At 47.7% G+C, this 16437-nt stretch overlaps 1 protein-coding gene across 1 annotated transcript; it reads right to left on the reverse strand.

The window, feature by feature from the left end:
- Positions 1 to 1330: 1330 nt before the first annotated feature.
- Positions 1331 to 16198, reverse strand: LOC141164270 (poly(3-hydroxybutyrate) depolymerase-like). The gene is made up of 11 exons (XM_073649402.1): positions 16059 to 16198; positions 15820 to 15939; positions 15503 to 15700; positions 12511 to 12605; positions 12212 to 12325; positions 12089 to 12121; positions 9297 to 9405; positions 4397 to 4439; positions 3362 to 3487; positions 1890 to 1915; positions 1331 to 1580 (listed from the first exon to the last, which is right to left on the reverse strand). The coding sequence occupies exons 1-11, from the start codon at positions 16117 to 16119 to the stop codon at positions 1513 to 1515; spliced, it is 993 nt and encodes a 330-aa protein (XP_073505503.1). The 5' UTR covers positions 16120 to 16198; the 3' UTR covers positions 1331 to 1512.
- Between the last annotated feature and the right edge of the window lie 239 nt (positions 16199 to 16437).

The following is a 16437-nucleotide window of genomic DNA, read 5'->3' on the forward strand; positions in this document are numbered from 1 at the left end:
TGTTATGATCTGCAACAAGTACTAAGGAAAGAAAGGGGAAATCTATCCCTACAGTAAGACTAAGCTGAATCCCTACGATGTAACGGGCTGCCTGTTCCTAACGAACAGACCCGCCTTAGTCATCGGCTAGTCTGAACGAAGACCTATAGCATAAAGGAAGGGGTCCCTAAAAGTACTAATGACTGGAACAAAAATGGGACACCTCCTGAACAGAGAAGTATATTGCAGAACACAAAAAGAAAAACTGACAAAAAGGTACCAGAGGTCCCAGAAGGACCAAGCAAACTGACAGATAGGCACAGAAGCACCTGGCTAGCAAAACAGTTAAACAACACTGAAGTCCAGCACAGCCAAAAGGACGGTGCTGGAATATATAGGCAGATGGTCACATGACCGCAAAACACAAAATGGAAAAAACAAACAGGAGAGTTCTAACATATACATCACATAGGAGTTATTGAGACTGCTGTATATACATCACATAGGAGACACTGAGACTATGGAATATACATCATATAGGAGACACTAAGACTGCTGTATATGCAAAACATAGGAGACACTGATACTCTGCTGTATATACAGTACATCACATAGGGGAATTAAGGCTGCTATATATACATCCCTTATGAAATATTTAAACTGCTGTATGTGTAATCTATGATGTATATACAGTAGTCACAGTGTATCCTATGTGATGTATATAGATTACATAAGAGACACGAGACTGCTGTGTACATCATACAATACACTAAGACTTTTGTAGATAGCCTCACCCAGACCATGGAGATGCAAAGCTATGGAGCTACATAGCTGTGATGATGGGAGCGGGACAGTAGAACAGCAAAGAAAGTCCTGAAGCTGGCACTGGTGAGTCAGACTAAATCCAGTCTTCTCTCCACAAAAAATTAAAGGCCCAGATCCTGAAAAACGGAGTTGGTGGCCCACTATGCATTTAAGCATTGCAGAACATTGGAAATCTGTCTCGGGCCGCATTAACAGCCATCTTGGGCTGCATGTGGCTCGCGGGCCACAGGTTGGACTCCCTTGGTGTAGACTCTGCTGTGATAAAAATCTGTTATATGAGTGCAGCTATTTTATTACTGTTTGTGTAAATTTGAGAATATCCTCAGAGGCAGTGTTAGGGGTGTGGCCATGGTATTCAAGGGCGGGGCTTAATTTTAAAAAGACACACCAGAGCAGAGTTAAGAAAAGTTGAACTTTGATTGCTTTATATTGTTAAAAAAGATAATATTGATAAATTAGGCCCAAAATATCCAAAAGTCGGTGCAGTTTAAGTAAAACCAAGACACAAGAAACGAGAAGTGAAGGGTGACAATAAAATCCGACAGAACTTTATTGTAGAGTAAAAACTACAATCCAGACTTTTCTGTGACCGGAAGATCCCAAAAGCGATGACGGAACAGTTACAACATCTAAAAGTCACCATATTTACAAGCGGAGATGTAACCGGCCATCCTGCAGCTCCATCTCCCCCCTCTCCCCTCTTCTACATTAGTAGAGACCCAGGGTCCTGAGCATCATCCTCTCCACGCCGGTCATCTGATAGCCGTTCTTGTTAGCTGGAAATGGAAAAGATGAAATTAGAAATGTGTAAAATAAGCCTCGATATCGAGGACAGTGTGGTGGGAGCCAATGTAGCCGCCATTGCTGCTCCTACAGAGGTTACCGCTTACATGTCCATCATGGAAAGTCTGCCAGGTAACCGCTAAATCAGAAAGAATTCGCAGAATGCACTGCAGTAAATATGACCCCGCGGGGGCGGCGTACACTGGTGTGATGTCATCAGGAGGCGGAGCTTGTACCGCGACTATATATCATCTAGACTTCATCAGGTCTATATATGTGACCGGAAGAGAAGAATGTCTTACCGTATGCATAGCTGCTGAATCCCCACCTGTAGAGGGAGAGACACAGGATTAGATACACAGCTCATCAGAGGTATTGTAGCTCCCCTGCTGGTCCAGTTGCCACAGAGGTACTGCATCTCACCCAGAGGTGTGGTACCCCACTTACAGGTAAGGAGGGAGTACTACCCGGGATCCACACACCTACATCCAACACTACACCACTCCAAACCAGCAGGCGGGGCAAGATGCACTTGGTCACTGCTGAGCCCTGACCCTGGCTGGAAGGGGGAGAGCCAAAAGAGAGGGAACCATGTAGTGGGTGTGGGTGGAGGAAGAAGATTAGAGGAGCACTGAAAGGAAGAGTATATAAGGAAGGTAGAAAGTTCTAGAAGGGTTCAGTTCTGTTCAGGGGAGCAAGGGTCCAGTCTCTGCTCCAGTGCTTGGAGCAGGAGTCCAGAAGGAGTTCAGGAGGAGTTCTGCTCAGGAGAGAGTCTCCTGTTCCAGTGCTTGGAGCAGGAGGGGAGTTCAGTTCAGTTTGGGCCCAGTCAGAGAGGCCCAGGTGGAGAGTGAGGAGAGAAGACCGGAGCAGTGAGGAGGGCTCCAGAAAGAGAGAGAAGGGATCCCAGGGGCACGGCGAGTGCAGGATGCCATCTGTGCTCCCGAATTCACGCTGACGTGGAGGGATCAGGCCGCAGTAGGGGACCGGCCCCAGCCTAGTGGAGTACTTTAGGTCTCAGCTAGGAAACCTGAGGTTGCAGTATTTCATGTGCTGTAGCCACATTGCACACTCAATCGCCGAAAAGGTGGCCGTATAGGACAAAGGGGACAGACCGGACGTCGCCCGACAAGGCCCACGGCCACTGGCTTGGGACACTGGGTGTGAGGCGCAGGGCAGGAGGGTGAGAGCCAGCGCAGTGAGATGACCTGGAGAGGTACACAGAACGGGGTCCCGTTAAAGTGCTCCTGAGATACCTGAGAGTTTGCTGGATCAGTTCCCCGGAGGACACAGAACGACGTGGGCAGTTATAACCGGCTGCAGCGGTAACCTGGAACTGCCTAAGAACTGTGAGTAAAGCCTGAAGACTGCACCCCACTGTGTCCTTGACTCATTACTGCGTCACCGGCCCTGCACTACACTGCACCGACAACATCTACCTCTAAAAATTATCTACACTGCCCTGGAGCTAAGCTCTGCCCGTGGAGAGCTGAACCAACTCTGCTGCGTCACCATCAGCTCCAGAGGATCTGCACCGCAGCGGCACCGCAACCCCATATAGCCGCATGCCACAGGTGGCGTCACAAACATTATCCCCAAACACTTTATTCCCCTTTTCTTTAATTATTTGACCGCCCGGGGCCACGGGCCTGGTCACTGCCACCGTGACTACCCCGAAAAGGACCGGCCCAGCTACCGAGTACCCCACGGCCCCAGGGGGTGCGTCAGTATCACACAGGATAGGATTAGATACAGAAGCCACAGCTCCTATACTAACCAGTCCCAGCATCCGTTGGGGTTGGACATGTTGGACTTGGCCTGAGGATACAGGATGATGAAGTTGTTCAGATCGGCCACCTGGTTGTACCCGGTGTATCGGGCATATTTATCTCCGAGTTTTTCCCTGTAAAACAAAAAGAAATGTGTCCTGTAATTCTGCATCATCAGCTCCGCAAACTGCTATGAAACTACAACTCCCAGCAGACACAGAGGCCGCCCCTATAGGGAATGCGGCATCAGAGAATGGTGAACTAGTGTTTAGATGAAGATTTTTTGTTATTTTGCTGTATCCACTTTACTATCTACAGTATATAAAAATATGTTAACTTTTCACACTGTTCAATAGGCCTTATACTAGACTTGTACTTCCTTCTCTGTATTAAATACTTTTAGCAGTCTCATTATTATTATCATGACTGATACCTCCTCCATATACAGTAAATAACACAGGATCCACCATTCATAATAGGTGATATCCCAGCTCACCTCCTCCCCCTCCTGTACAATGACTGATAACACCTCTATATACAGTAGATAACACAGGATCCACCATTCACAATAGGTGATATCCCAGCTCATCTCCTCTTCTTCCTATACAATTACTGATAACACCTCTATATACAGTAGATAACACAAGATCCACCATTCACAATAGGTGATGTCACAGCTCACCTCCTCCTCCTGTACAATGACTGAAACACCTCTATATACAGTAGATAACACAGGATCCACCATTCACAATAGGTCATGTCACAGCTCACCTCCTCCTCCTGTACAATGACTGATAACACCTCTATATACAGTAGATAACACAAGATCCACTATTCACAATAGCTGATGTCACAGCTCACCTCCTCCTCCTGTACAATCCCCTTTGCCCAGATTCCAGTATGCCCAGTTTATACTTCTATACAAACATAAAGGGTCTTTTGCTTCTAATGTCCCTGTGAAGAACATGAAGTAGGAGTCCAATATGTTCCGGCTTTTTAGTAGACCACATCCCAAGAAGTCATAATGTCAGGGCTGTTCTCACCTTCCTTGCAGGCAGCCGTGGAAGACGATGTGGAGTTTGCACTCTGAAAAAAAGATGCAAAACATTTAGAAGAAAGAATGGTAAAGAACCTCCTTGTTTAGGGGCAGAGGGACACATTTTGACCTTCAGTTATCCTGACTCTCATCCTTCTTTGACCATGGTTGACAGCAGGAGCTTCTATAATCAGGGTCCATTCTTTTCATGCTATGGACCCAACCTGCCCAAGTAAGCCAATTTTATAGAAAATAAGACCTTAGAAAACTAGAAAGTAGCTCCTTAACCCATTCTACTTGCTATTTATTTTATAGTTCTCTTAACAGTATCCCACATAAAACATCATATAGTATAAAGCTTCCAAGATCACCAATTAATACCAAGATCACTAGATGTTACCAGGGTCATTAAATACTGTCAAGGGGCATCATGTCCTGTCCAAACTAAACCACAGGACAGAGACTGCCAAGAACAATAGATACCAACAGGACCACCAGAAACTGTCAAGAACTGTCAAGACTACCAGATACTGCCAAGACAATCAGATACTATTGGGCCCAAACCACTAGATGTTACAAGAACAACTAGAGACTGCCTAGACCACTAAATACTTCCACAACCACCAAATGCTTCCAAAACCACTAGATTCTACCAGAACCACCAGAAACTGCCAAGACCACTAGATATTTTGAGGACCACCAGATGTTTTCAAGACCCCTAAATACTACAACGACCACCAGAAACTGCCAAGACCACTAGATACTATCAGAAGCACCAGAAAATGACAAGGCTACTGTATACTACCAGGACCAACAGATGCTTCCAATACCACTAGATATTACGAGGACCACAAGATGTTTCCAAGACCACTAAATACTACGACGAGCACCAGAAACTGCCAAGACCACTAGATACTATCAAGACGACCAGATGTTGCCAAAACAAGGAGAGTTAGAACTGACAGCAGATACTATTAGAACCACCAGAAAGACTACTAGATACTACCAGGACCACCATATGCTTCCAAGACTACTAGATACTACCAGAGCCACTAGAAAATGACAAGGCTCCTATATACTACCAGGACCAACAGATGCTTCCAATAACACTAGATACTACCAGAACACCAGAACCTGCCAAGACCACTATATACTACCAGGCCTGCCAGTTGCTTCCAATACCACTAGATACTACAATGACCACCAGATGCTACCAAGACCACTACACACTACCAGGATCACCAGAAACTGCAAAGACCAGTAGATACTACCAGGAAACTGCCAAGACCACTAGATACCACTAGGACCACCAAAAACTGCTAAGACTACTAGATACTACCAGGACCATTAAAAATGGCTAAGACCACTACATACTACCAGGACCACCAGATGTTACCAAGACCAGTAGAAGTTAGAACGATCACCAGATACTATAAGACTTACAAAGACCATGGCATAATACCAAGGACATCATAAACTACCATGTTCAACAAAGACCACTTGATATTTGCCAGAACTATGAGGTACTGTTAGGTCTACTAGACATAACATAATATCAAAGTCAGACACTACCTGGCTCAGGAGATGTTGCCAAGATTAGTAGAGAGTACTAAGACCACCAGATACTAGGACAATGAGATGAAAACCAAGATCATCACAAACTATCAGGACCACCAGGGGCACATGATACTACATAGACTATTAGATACCACCAGGATAGTCAGCTGCTGTCAGGACTTGCATAAACTACCAAGATCACCAGATACTATGAGGACTGTGAGAGAAAACCAAAACCATCAGATACTACTAGGATAACCGGATACTGTTGTAGGCTTCTGATAATGCCAGGACAACCACATTCCACCAAGACCTCTAGACACTATCAGAGCTATAAGACACTGAAATGACCATAAGATACTGTCAAATCTATCAGATACTACCAGGACCATGAGCTAAAACACCATGGGCTAAAGCACCCTGGGCTAATACACCTTGGGCTAAAACAATGACCAGAAGATACCATCAGGACAACCAGATACAGGCATGATCATGAATAACACAAACACCATCAGATGCTACCAGGAGGAGCAAATCCTACAAGTAACATCAAGCAACACCAGGGTCGAAACAAGACATTTACATGTTCGCCACTATTCAAACGCCCACGCGTTCCCAGCGCTGTGCCACTCACTGCGATTTCCGCTCTGCTCCTCCCCATGTAAGGCTGCTGCGCTGAGTCCTCATGTAGCACTTCCAACTCTGCTGCATATCCCTGCTGTCTCCACCTGGCTATAGGGAGGCGCTGCCAGATCCTGCAGGAATTTAACCCTGCTGTGTCCTGCCCCAGCCTATCCCCTGCCAGCAGTGGATATATTAGGCTGCTCCCCTTCCTGTTCACTGCCTAAACTTAGGTTTCTGTTCCTGTCTGTCTCTAGCGTTCAGTCAGTTTGTTCTCTTGTCTTGTCTTCCCTGTTTCGGACCCGACTCATTTACCCGTTCTGTCTGAGCTTTCCACTCCTGACCCCGGCTTTGTATTGTGAGCTCGTGCAGCCTGCCCCAACCTTGGATCATCTGACTACGCTTCTGTATCGTCCTTCTTTATTTCGCATACCTGCTCTGACCCTCCAGTCAACTGCTGCAGGTCCGTGGATTGCACTGGAGTGACACCTGGTGACTTCCTGTAGCCAAGCCTATATTCACCACCAGACAGGGGCGGACACAGACTGTAGTGGGCCCCTGTGCAAGAATTTTTTTGGTGCCCCCCCCCCCTGTGCATCTCTCATCCCCCCGTGAATCTGTGATTCCCCCCACTCCTAGTTAATTAATTGTATTTAAAAAAAATAAAACTTGTTATACTTACCCCCAGGGCCGGCTCCAGGCTTTTGTGGGTCCTGGGCGACAGAGTTTCAGTGGCCCCTTTAACACATTCCATGATTCATGATGCACAGATACCGCAGAGAAATATATATATATATAGTACAAGGCCAAGGATTTCACTTACTACATTACATGAGCGATATCCTCAGCGTACATTGCAGACCGGACAGTATAGTCCTCCATACAGTATTATGGGCACCATATAATGCTCCATACAGGATACTGACCCCCTTATAATGCTCCATACAGGATACTGGTCCCCATATAACGCTCCATACAGGATACTGGTCCCCATATAACGCTCCATACAGGATACTGGTCCCCATATAACGCTCCGTACAGGATACTGACCCCCTTATAATGCTCCATACAGGATACTGGTCATCATATAACGCTCCATACAGGATACTGGTCCCCATATAACGCTCCATACAGGATACTGGTCCCCATATAACACTGCATACAGAATACTGGCCCCCATATAACGCTCCATACAGAATACTGTCCCCCATATAACGCTCCATACAGAATACTGACCCCCATATAACGCTCCATACAGAATATTGGCCCCCATATAACGCTCCATGCAGGCTGTTCCCCCCTTATAATGCTCCATTCCACGAGCGATATCTATTGTAAATTCTACAATAGCTCAGAAACCGGCGAATCCTCACAGCGCACAGTGCAGACCGGACAGTATAGTCCACAATACAGTATTATGGGCTCCATATAATGCTCCATACAGGATACTGACCCCCTTATAATGCTCCATACAGGATACTGGTCCCCATATAATGCTCCATACAGGATACTGGTCCCCATATAACGCTCCATACAGGATACTGGTCCCCATATAACACTGCATACAGAATACTGGCCCCCATAAAATGCTCCATACAGAATACTGACCCCCATATAACGCTCCATACAGAATACTGACCCCCATATAACGCTCCATACAGAATACTGACCCCCATATAATGCTCCATACAGAATACTGACCCCCATATAACGCTCCATACAGAATACTGACCCCCATATAACGCTCCATACAGAATACTGTCCCCCATATAACGCTCCATACAGAATACTGACCCCCATATAACACTCCATACAGAATATTGGCCCGCATGTAACGCTCCATGCAGGCTGTTCCCCCCTTATAATGCCCCATGCAGGATGACACCCCCCTTTTAATGCCCTATGCAGGATGTCACCTCTACCCCCCATAAAATGCCCCATGCAGGATCTCACCTCTCCCCCCCATATAATGCCCCATGCAGGATGTCACACCACCCCCCCCCATATAATGCCCCATGCAGGATGTTACCCCCCCCATATAATGTCCCATGCAGGATGTCACACCCACTCTCCCCCCACCATATAATGCCCCATGCCCCCATACATAAAAAAACAAACAAATACTCACCTCGCTTCTCACCTGATGCTGATCCGGACTCCAGCATCGCCCGCGTCTTCCCGCTGTGACTGCTCAGGAGAGATCGCGCGCGGTGTAAATTTATCACCGCGCCCTCTGACCTGAGACGTCACAGTCAGAGGACGCGGAAGACGCTGCGGAGGCACGGGGAGGGGTAAGTATTGTGCCGGCGCCGTCACATGACCGGAGATGTCCCTGCGCTCAGCATGGGGCCGGGGAACCATGCTGAGCGCAGGGACATCTCCGGTCATGTGACGGCGGGGGGTCCTGTGGGGGGGCCCCATGAGGAGAAGCACAAGAGGGGGGCCCCAACGGGGCTCCGAGGGGGCCCCGACAGCCCGGGCCCCATGCTGGAGTCAGGGCAGTCATGCCCTGATGGCGGCCCTGCTGGAGGCTGGAGGGGCCCCCTCTCCCTCGGGGGCCCCCGTTCAATGAACCGGCTGCACGGGCGGTAGGTCCGCCCCTGCCACTAGAGGTTCTAGCAAAAACCAGGTAGTCGATTAGTCACGCCCCTCCCGGGTAAGCCCGGCCTGTAGCGCAGTGGGTCCACACCCACCACCGTCACACACTGCCACCAAAGTCAATCACTTACGTGCTCCGCTCTGGCATGATAAAGGAATGTAGACATATCCAGCAGTGTCCATTCCGTAAGTTGAAGGAGCAGCAAGTTTAAAGAATTCAACCTGGTCATACAAGATCAGCTGCAAGAGAAAAGACAAAGAGAGAGATGAATAATTCTGAAGACAGTCATGAATCCAGTGGCGTAACGCCAATGGCGGGGCCCACACAGGACCCTCACTGCAGCGGGCTCTCATCGCAGCGGGCCCTCACTGCACTGGGCCCCGCCTCCACCTGTTAGCACCCGCACTGCCCACCCGCACAGAATGATGGGGGTGGAAGGGTTTGCTGACGTTCCCTCCTCCATCATCATTGCCCGTACTGACAGCCGGAGGGGGGGCCCAGTGCGAGCAATGATGATGGAGGAGGCAGCATCAGCAGATGATTCCACCCCACATCATTCTTCCTCGGTGTCTGACGTCTCAGAGCAGCGGGCGCGATGGCGTCATTACAGGGTTCCCGCTGCTAGGAGATATACGGCGCTTCACACCACACGCTGAGGAGACTGGAATGAGGAGTGAAATGAAGAGTGGTGAGTACTGTATTTATTTTTTTTAAATCAGTGACCGGTGGCCATAATACAGAATGTGGGTGCATTATATTGTGTGGAGGACCATGGGGGGTGCATTATGCTGTATGGAGGAGCATGGGCATGCATTATACTGTATGGAGGGCTATTGGGGTACGTTATAGGGTATGGAGGACCATAGGGAGTGCATTATACTGTATGGAGGACCATTGGGGTGCATTATACCGTATGGAGGACCATGGGGGTGCATTATAGTGTATGGTGGACCATCGTGGTGCATTATACTATATGTTGGGCTATTGGGGTGCATTATACTGTATGGAGGATATGAGGATGCATTATACTGTATGGTGGACCTTGGTGGTGCATTATACTGTATGGAGGGCTATTGGGGTTCTTTATACTATATGGAGGACCATGGGGTACATTATACTGTATGGAAGGCTATTGGGGTGCCTTATACTGTATAGGGGACCATGGGGGTGCATTATACCGTATGGAGGGCTATTGGGGTGCATTATACTGTATGGAGGTTATGGGGATGCATTATACTATATGGAGGACTATGGGGGTGCATTATACTGTATGGAGGACCATGGGGGTGCATTATACTGTATGGAGGATCATGGGGGGATGCATTATATTGTGTGGAGGACCATGGGGGTGCATTATACTGTATGGTGGACCATGGGGGTGCATTATACTGTATGGAGGATCATGGGGGGAGTGCATTATATTGTGTGGAGGACCATGGGGGTGCATTATACTGTATGGTGGACCATGGGGGTGCATTATACTGTATGGAGGACCATGGGGGTGCATTATACTGTATGGAGGATCATGGGGGGAGTGCATTATATTGTGTGGAGGACCATGGGGTGCATTATACGATATGGAGGACCATGGGGATGCATTATACTATATGGAGGACGATAGGGGGTGCATTATATTGTGTGGAGGACTATGGGGAGAACATTTTATTATATGGAGGACCATGGGCAGAGCATTTGATTATATGGAGAACCATGGGGAATTCACTATACTATATGGAGGATTATGGGGCGCGCATTATACTATATGGAAGGCTATGTGGGGCCATTATAATATGTGGGGGTCCATTATCCTGTATGCAAGCAATTATACAGTGTGAAGGTTTGTGTGGGGTCCTTCATACTGTGTGGGTGCCATTATACTGTTTGGAGGGCTAGTGCGGGCCATTATACTGTATGTAGGCCCATTAATGTGCACGGAGGGCTGTGTGTGGGTCACAGTTGAGGGACCATAGTGTGTTGGGGTCACTATACTGTACCTTGGGAGTTGAGGTGGGGTACAGTAGGGTCATTATACTGTGCATGTGGAGGAATTCACCATGAGTGTATCATACTGTGTATGCGGGACACTTTTGTTTGCATAATACTTTATGGAGGCAATGAAAGAGGGATCTAGGACTTCAGCAGGAAGAAAATTACTATGTAAAGGCTGGAAATTTGTGAGATCTGCTCTTCTGTGACCCCGACAATTATTTAATTTTTTTTTGTGCTGTGGGGCCCCATGATTTCTATGTACGCCCTTGCCAATGTTTACCAAGGTCTTTCAGATATGGACCAGTTCGTACAGAGGCTTTCCACCTACATGTGTTAGTGTGACAGTAAGAGACAGAAGAAGTCCAGCCAAGACTCTGCCTCTGTCTCTGTCAACTATTTAGCTCCCTTATATAGGTAGATATTGTAGGATATCCTCTGCTTCAACTTACTAAGAAAAGGGGTTGTCTTTACTCTTAAAGGGGTTAGATGATGAACCATGACTGCCTGGATAGATTAGCAACTGTTTTTGGAAGAAGGCAACCATAAGCATTGCCCACCACACATGCTCCTCTCCATTTTTAGCCTCATCAGCCATTGAGCAGGGCAGAAAGTGGTCATGGGACTCATTGCTCTTCAGCCCGGACTCCTTTGAAACTGGAAGAGTCTGTTTTTGTTATGAAGAGGATGGACTGACTTAATCTGGACTTCTATGGAGGCATAGCCCCTTGAATCAGCAAGAAAACGTCTGGAACAACTGCAAAATTAGAGATGTAGGTGGCTTCTTATTCATGGATGGATTAGAAATCTCAACATCAGGGTTTTACAATTAAATCTGGAATAAACCAAACTTCCTGATAGGGAATCTATGTATTTTGGGTAGAGTTGTTCTCTAAATGCTAAGTCAGACATAATCCTTCAGGTAGAACGTTTTACCTGTCCAGTGAATGCGGCTCCGCTGCTTGGTTTCTGTGACGAGAAAAAGGGCATAAATATAAGTAATACAGCTTTGTCTCAATCTAGACTTTTAAATCTTACAGAGATCGAAGATCCACTCACCTGCAGCCCCCCACCATAGATATGATTGAGAGCCTCATAGGCCCCATTGTAGTTACAGTTGTTGATGTAATCGAGGTTTGTTGATCCACAGGCCCCTCCGTAGCTGTCCGTGGGCTGTAAGCAACCACAAATACCAGACGTCACTAGCTACATTACTTACCAAAGTTCCAAAAGTACCAAAAGTATGAAAATAATCTTCTCCAAAAAGGAAATATGAATTCAACTTGCAGTGTCCGAGGATAGCTTCCACCCAATGTCAACCACATTACCGCATAGATATGGGCGGACACGACTCTCACCATTCCATGCCCAGCCGCAATGTCATACACAGTCTTGAGAGATCCGGCACCGGTGATGTAGGATGCATAATATTCCTCCTGCTTTTTCACCACTCCTAAAATAAACAGTAGTGGTGGAATGAATGGGACCCGCTGAAACCAACATACACCCCTTCAGTTCAATTGGCTTCAACTTCAAATAAGGTTCCTTCACCTAGAAGTAGCTCCTCACATGAGCAATTGTGTAGAAGGAAATATTCTAAAAAAGTGGTGGTCCAGAGCAGACAAATCTATCTAAAGAATTATAGAATAAGCTACATAATAAAGCAAAGACCCTTTATAGAACTTTGAGGGTCTACACTTTGCCCAAGCTAAAAGGAAATGAACCCGCACTGGTATTTTATCGGGGTTGATTGTACATAGGCAGCTGTGATGATACAGCCTATAATATTAAATCAGCCGGACGATTCGATTTGTTAAGCCAAGAGAAATACACTATTGTGTTTATGCTGACATGTGAATGTATGTGTATTTCTATGGCTAGTCAAGAAGGACAGACCAGTATTTGTATAACCTTGAATGTTGTCTTATTTTTGATTCTGAAACAGTGATGTTTATTTACAAGAGCCCCTGCAATGCCAACTGTAACGGGTCTGGGAGGTGGAACCTCTGAGCAACTATACAAAGGGGCAGTCCTTGTAAGGAAGCGGGTGGCTCCCAGGGAAGGCGGGCAGGTAGTCACGGCAAGTGACAGCGACAGTCTCTGGGTAGAAGGGCAGGAGGTCACGGCAAGTGACGGGGACAGTCTCTTGACAGGCGGATGGTCACGGCAAGTGATAGCAGGGTAAGAGTCTCTAGAAAGGCTAGCAGGCAGGTAGCAGGTGAGCGCTCCCAGGTGAGCGGGCAAGAGTCTCTGGACAGGCAGGTGGTCACGGCAAGTGACGGCAGAGCCTCCAGATAGGCTAGCAGGCAGGTAGCAGGTGAGCGCTCCCAGGTGAGCGGGCAAGAGTCTCTGGACAGGCAGGTGGTCACGGCAAGTGACGGCTGAGCCTCCAGGTAGGCTAGCAGGCAGGTAGCAGGTGAGCGCTCCCAGGTGAGCGGGCAAGAGTCTCTGGACAGGCAGGTGGTCACGGCAAGTGACGGCAGAGCCTCCAGGTAGGCTAGCAGGCAGGTAGCAGGTGAGCGCTCCCAGGTGAGCGGGCAAGAGTCTCTGGACAGGCAGGTGGTCACGGCAAGTGACGGCAGAGCCTCCAGATAGGCTAGCAGGCAGGTAGCAGGTGAGCGCTCCCAGGTGAGCGGGCAAGAGTCTCTGGACAGGCAGGTGGTCACGGCAAGTGACGGCAGAGCCTCCAGGTAGGCTAGCAGGCAGGTAGCAGGTGAGCGCTCCCAGGTGAGCGGGCAAGAGTCTCTGGACAGGCAGGTGGTCACGGCAAGTGACGGCAGAGCCTCCAGGTAGGCTAGCAGGCAGGTAGCAGGTGAGCGCTCCCAGGTGAGCGGGCAAGAGTCTCTGGACAGGCAGGTGGTCACGGCAAGTGACGGCAGAGCCTCCAGGTAGGCTAGCAGGCAGGTAGCAGGTGAGCGCTCCCAGGTGAGCGGGCAGGCAGATCCATAGACAGACTGACAGGTGTTGGAAGACAGACTGTCGGACCGCAGGAATGCAAGCAGACAGACAGGAATCAGGTAGGTATCAAGCAGAGATCTGGCAGGTAACAGGCAGGTATCTGGTAACGGGACCTGAGGGCTGAAGCAGAGTTGAAAGGCTTTGCAACAACATTGCTCGGGCACCTCCATTTTGGAGGAGGTGCCTTATATATGGTGAGGTCCTCCGGCCATTGGCAGGGGACTCCTTAGGACAGCGCGTGCGGCCCCTTTAAGAGAGGGGGAGCGCGCGCGCCCTAAGCACAGAGGCCGAGAAGCAGCGCGCGCTGCCAGCAGAGCGGGAGGAAGCCGCCCGGCACGGAGCGGAGAGGTGAGGGGAACGGCGTCCCTGCCAAGCAGGAGGCAGGGACGCCGACGCTACAGTAACTATGTAAATTGATTAGCTCAAACGATGAGCCCTGAGCCCTGTAAGTAATGCCCTCCCTAACCCTTTGACCTGTGGATGTGTACTTAAAAAGGAGATATGCTTCTGTAGCAGACAGACTTGAAACAGAGAATCAGAGAGACTTTACAGAGAGAATCAAAGATCGGACAGTCTGTTCAAGACATCAGCTTGGTAGCATGGCTTTACCCAGAGAGACACAGATTTGGATTCTACATGATTCTGGCCTAAGGGTATATGGCTCTGACTGGAAAGATATGGATCTGCTCCATTGACTATCAGAGAGCCCATGGATACATTTGGGGAGACCAGGTAAGGACGATGAAGTAATTTGTCCCTATGGATATGTTGTTTTGAGTTGCCAGGTTGGACCCTCCGTTCTCCTGGAACCCATGGAGACATTCGGAGAAGCCAGATTGGGAGCAGCCAGTCATCTGGCCCGATGGAAACTCTTGGGAAGGCCAGGGTGGGACCCTCTCGGGTCTCCTTGCCTTGTACCTTGATGGACTGCTAGCTTCCTAAGCTTGCTGCTACCTTCTCTCTGTGGGGGCCTGTCAGAAGCGGGGGGCCACTGGTTGAGGTAATTGGCCCTGGAAGTCCCAAAGTCACAGTTGTTCTATCCCAGGCGGGCGGAGCGGAAGGGTGAGACTATTTAAGGTTGTATCATCTTGAGTATTTGCTGGGACTGTTCTATGTGTTTATTGCCCGTTTTGTGGTTCAATAAAGTATTGCCACGCTTTTTTACCATCACCCTGTGTTGTCTAAGTAGTATTATGCTCACGGAAGACCCGGGGTCTTCACAGTAGCCCTAAGACAATTAGGGTTAACCACTTCCGCTACAAGTAGATGATGGACTCCAATGGTGGACCTCCACATGAACAGCAGATATTCTAGAGTATACTCACTATTAAAGTTGGTTACATATGGTTGGGTGAAAAACAACTAAAAATGGATCTATACTATTTTACTCACCTGGAACTACTACAGTATCTCGTGTTCCAGAAAAGATGTACACCCTGCTGTTGGCGAGGTTAGACAAGGGGTCGATGAGTCCACTGTTGGCGTAAGTTTGAGTCTGGGACCTCAATGAGGCCACATTGATGTTTGTGGGTAGTTTCATGCAAGCATTAGTTGAGGTGACCGCGCTTCCTTGTGCACAATAGTATGGTCCTGTGAGGACATCGAAAGAGAAGGTATCATCAGAAAGAACCTTACCATAACTATTTAATAACACAAAAGTGTTACATGTCCTTTAAAACTTTTAAATAAATGAAGGAAATTTTAGGTACCTCCAGCAAAGAGGCCAGCTCCAATGATCCTCTTTGACTGAGCAACATGGAACTGGTTAGCCATGTAGGATCCCGAGGACAGTCCAGATACAGACAAAGCACTTTCAAGATTGTACTTGGCTGTCAAAAGAAATATTAAGTTTAGGAAACCGTATTTAGAAGCAAAACCATTTCACTTCTGGTATTGGAATCCACAATGGATTATTCCTTCTTTCTAAATATGGAAAAATATAACTTACCAAGCTTTGACTGTCCATAACAGATGTCAACCAAAGAGAGCAAGATGATGAAAGCCTTCATATTTCTTGCCTTAGGATACTTTGAGGAGAATGTCCTGACTTATGAAAGAGGGTTTTATATAACGGTCAAAACAAGTTTCAACCTTGTCTCGATAAGGATCTGATTTGAAGGCCTTGAAAAACATCTGCGTGAGCAGCTTTAGCTTTAAATATTGGTTCATTCTGATATAAGATTAAGGAAAGTAAACAAATAATGCACTCTCTTTATAGGTACATTAATCTTTTCTGTCAAGAGGTTGATAAAGAGTCCGAGAGCAAAGTGACCAGGAAATTCTACTTTTACAGAAATTGTTATCTCAGTTGGTCAATGTATCTCAAG

Source organism: Phyllobates terribilis, unplaced genomic scaffold, assembly GCF_046119375.1.
Source record: "Phyllobates terribilis strain yellow unplaced genomic scaffold, ASM4611937v1 Scaffold_10__3_contigs__length_209671492, whole genome shotgun sequence".
Taxonomy (NCBI): Eukaryota; Metazoa; Chordata; class Amphibia; order Anura; family Dendrobatidae; genus Phyllobates; species Phyllobates terribilis.

Excerpts from the sequence above, each read along its gene's own strand:
- LOC141164270 (XM_073649402.1), bottom strand. The coding sequence starts at position 16,119 with ATGAAGGCTTTCATCATCTTGCTCTCTTTGGTTGACATCTGTTATGGA. Across the intron at positions 12,326-12,510 it reads TTGCGGCTGGGCATGGAATG|CCCACGGACAGCTACGGAGG; the intron begins GTGAGAGTCGTG and ends GGTTGCTTACAG. Across the intron at positions 9,406-12,088 it reads GAGCCGCATTCACTGGACAG|CTGATCTTGTATGACCAGGT; the intron begins GTAAAACGTTCT and ends TTTCTCTTGCAG.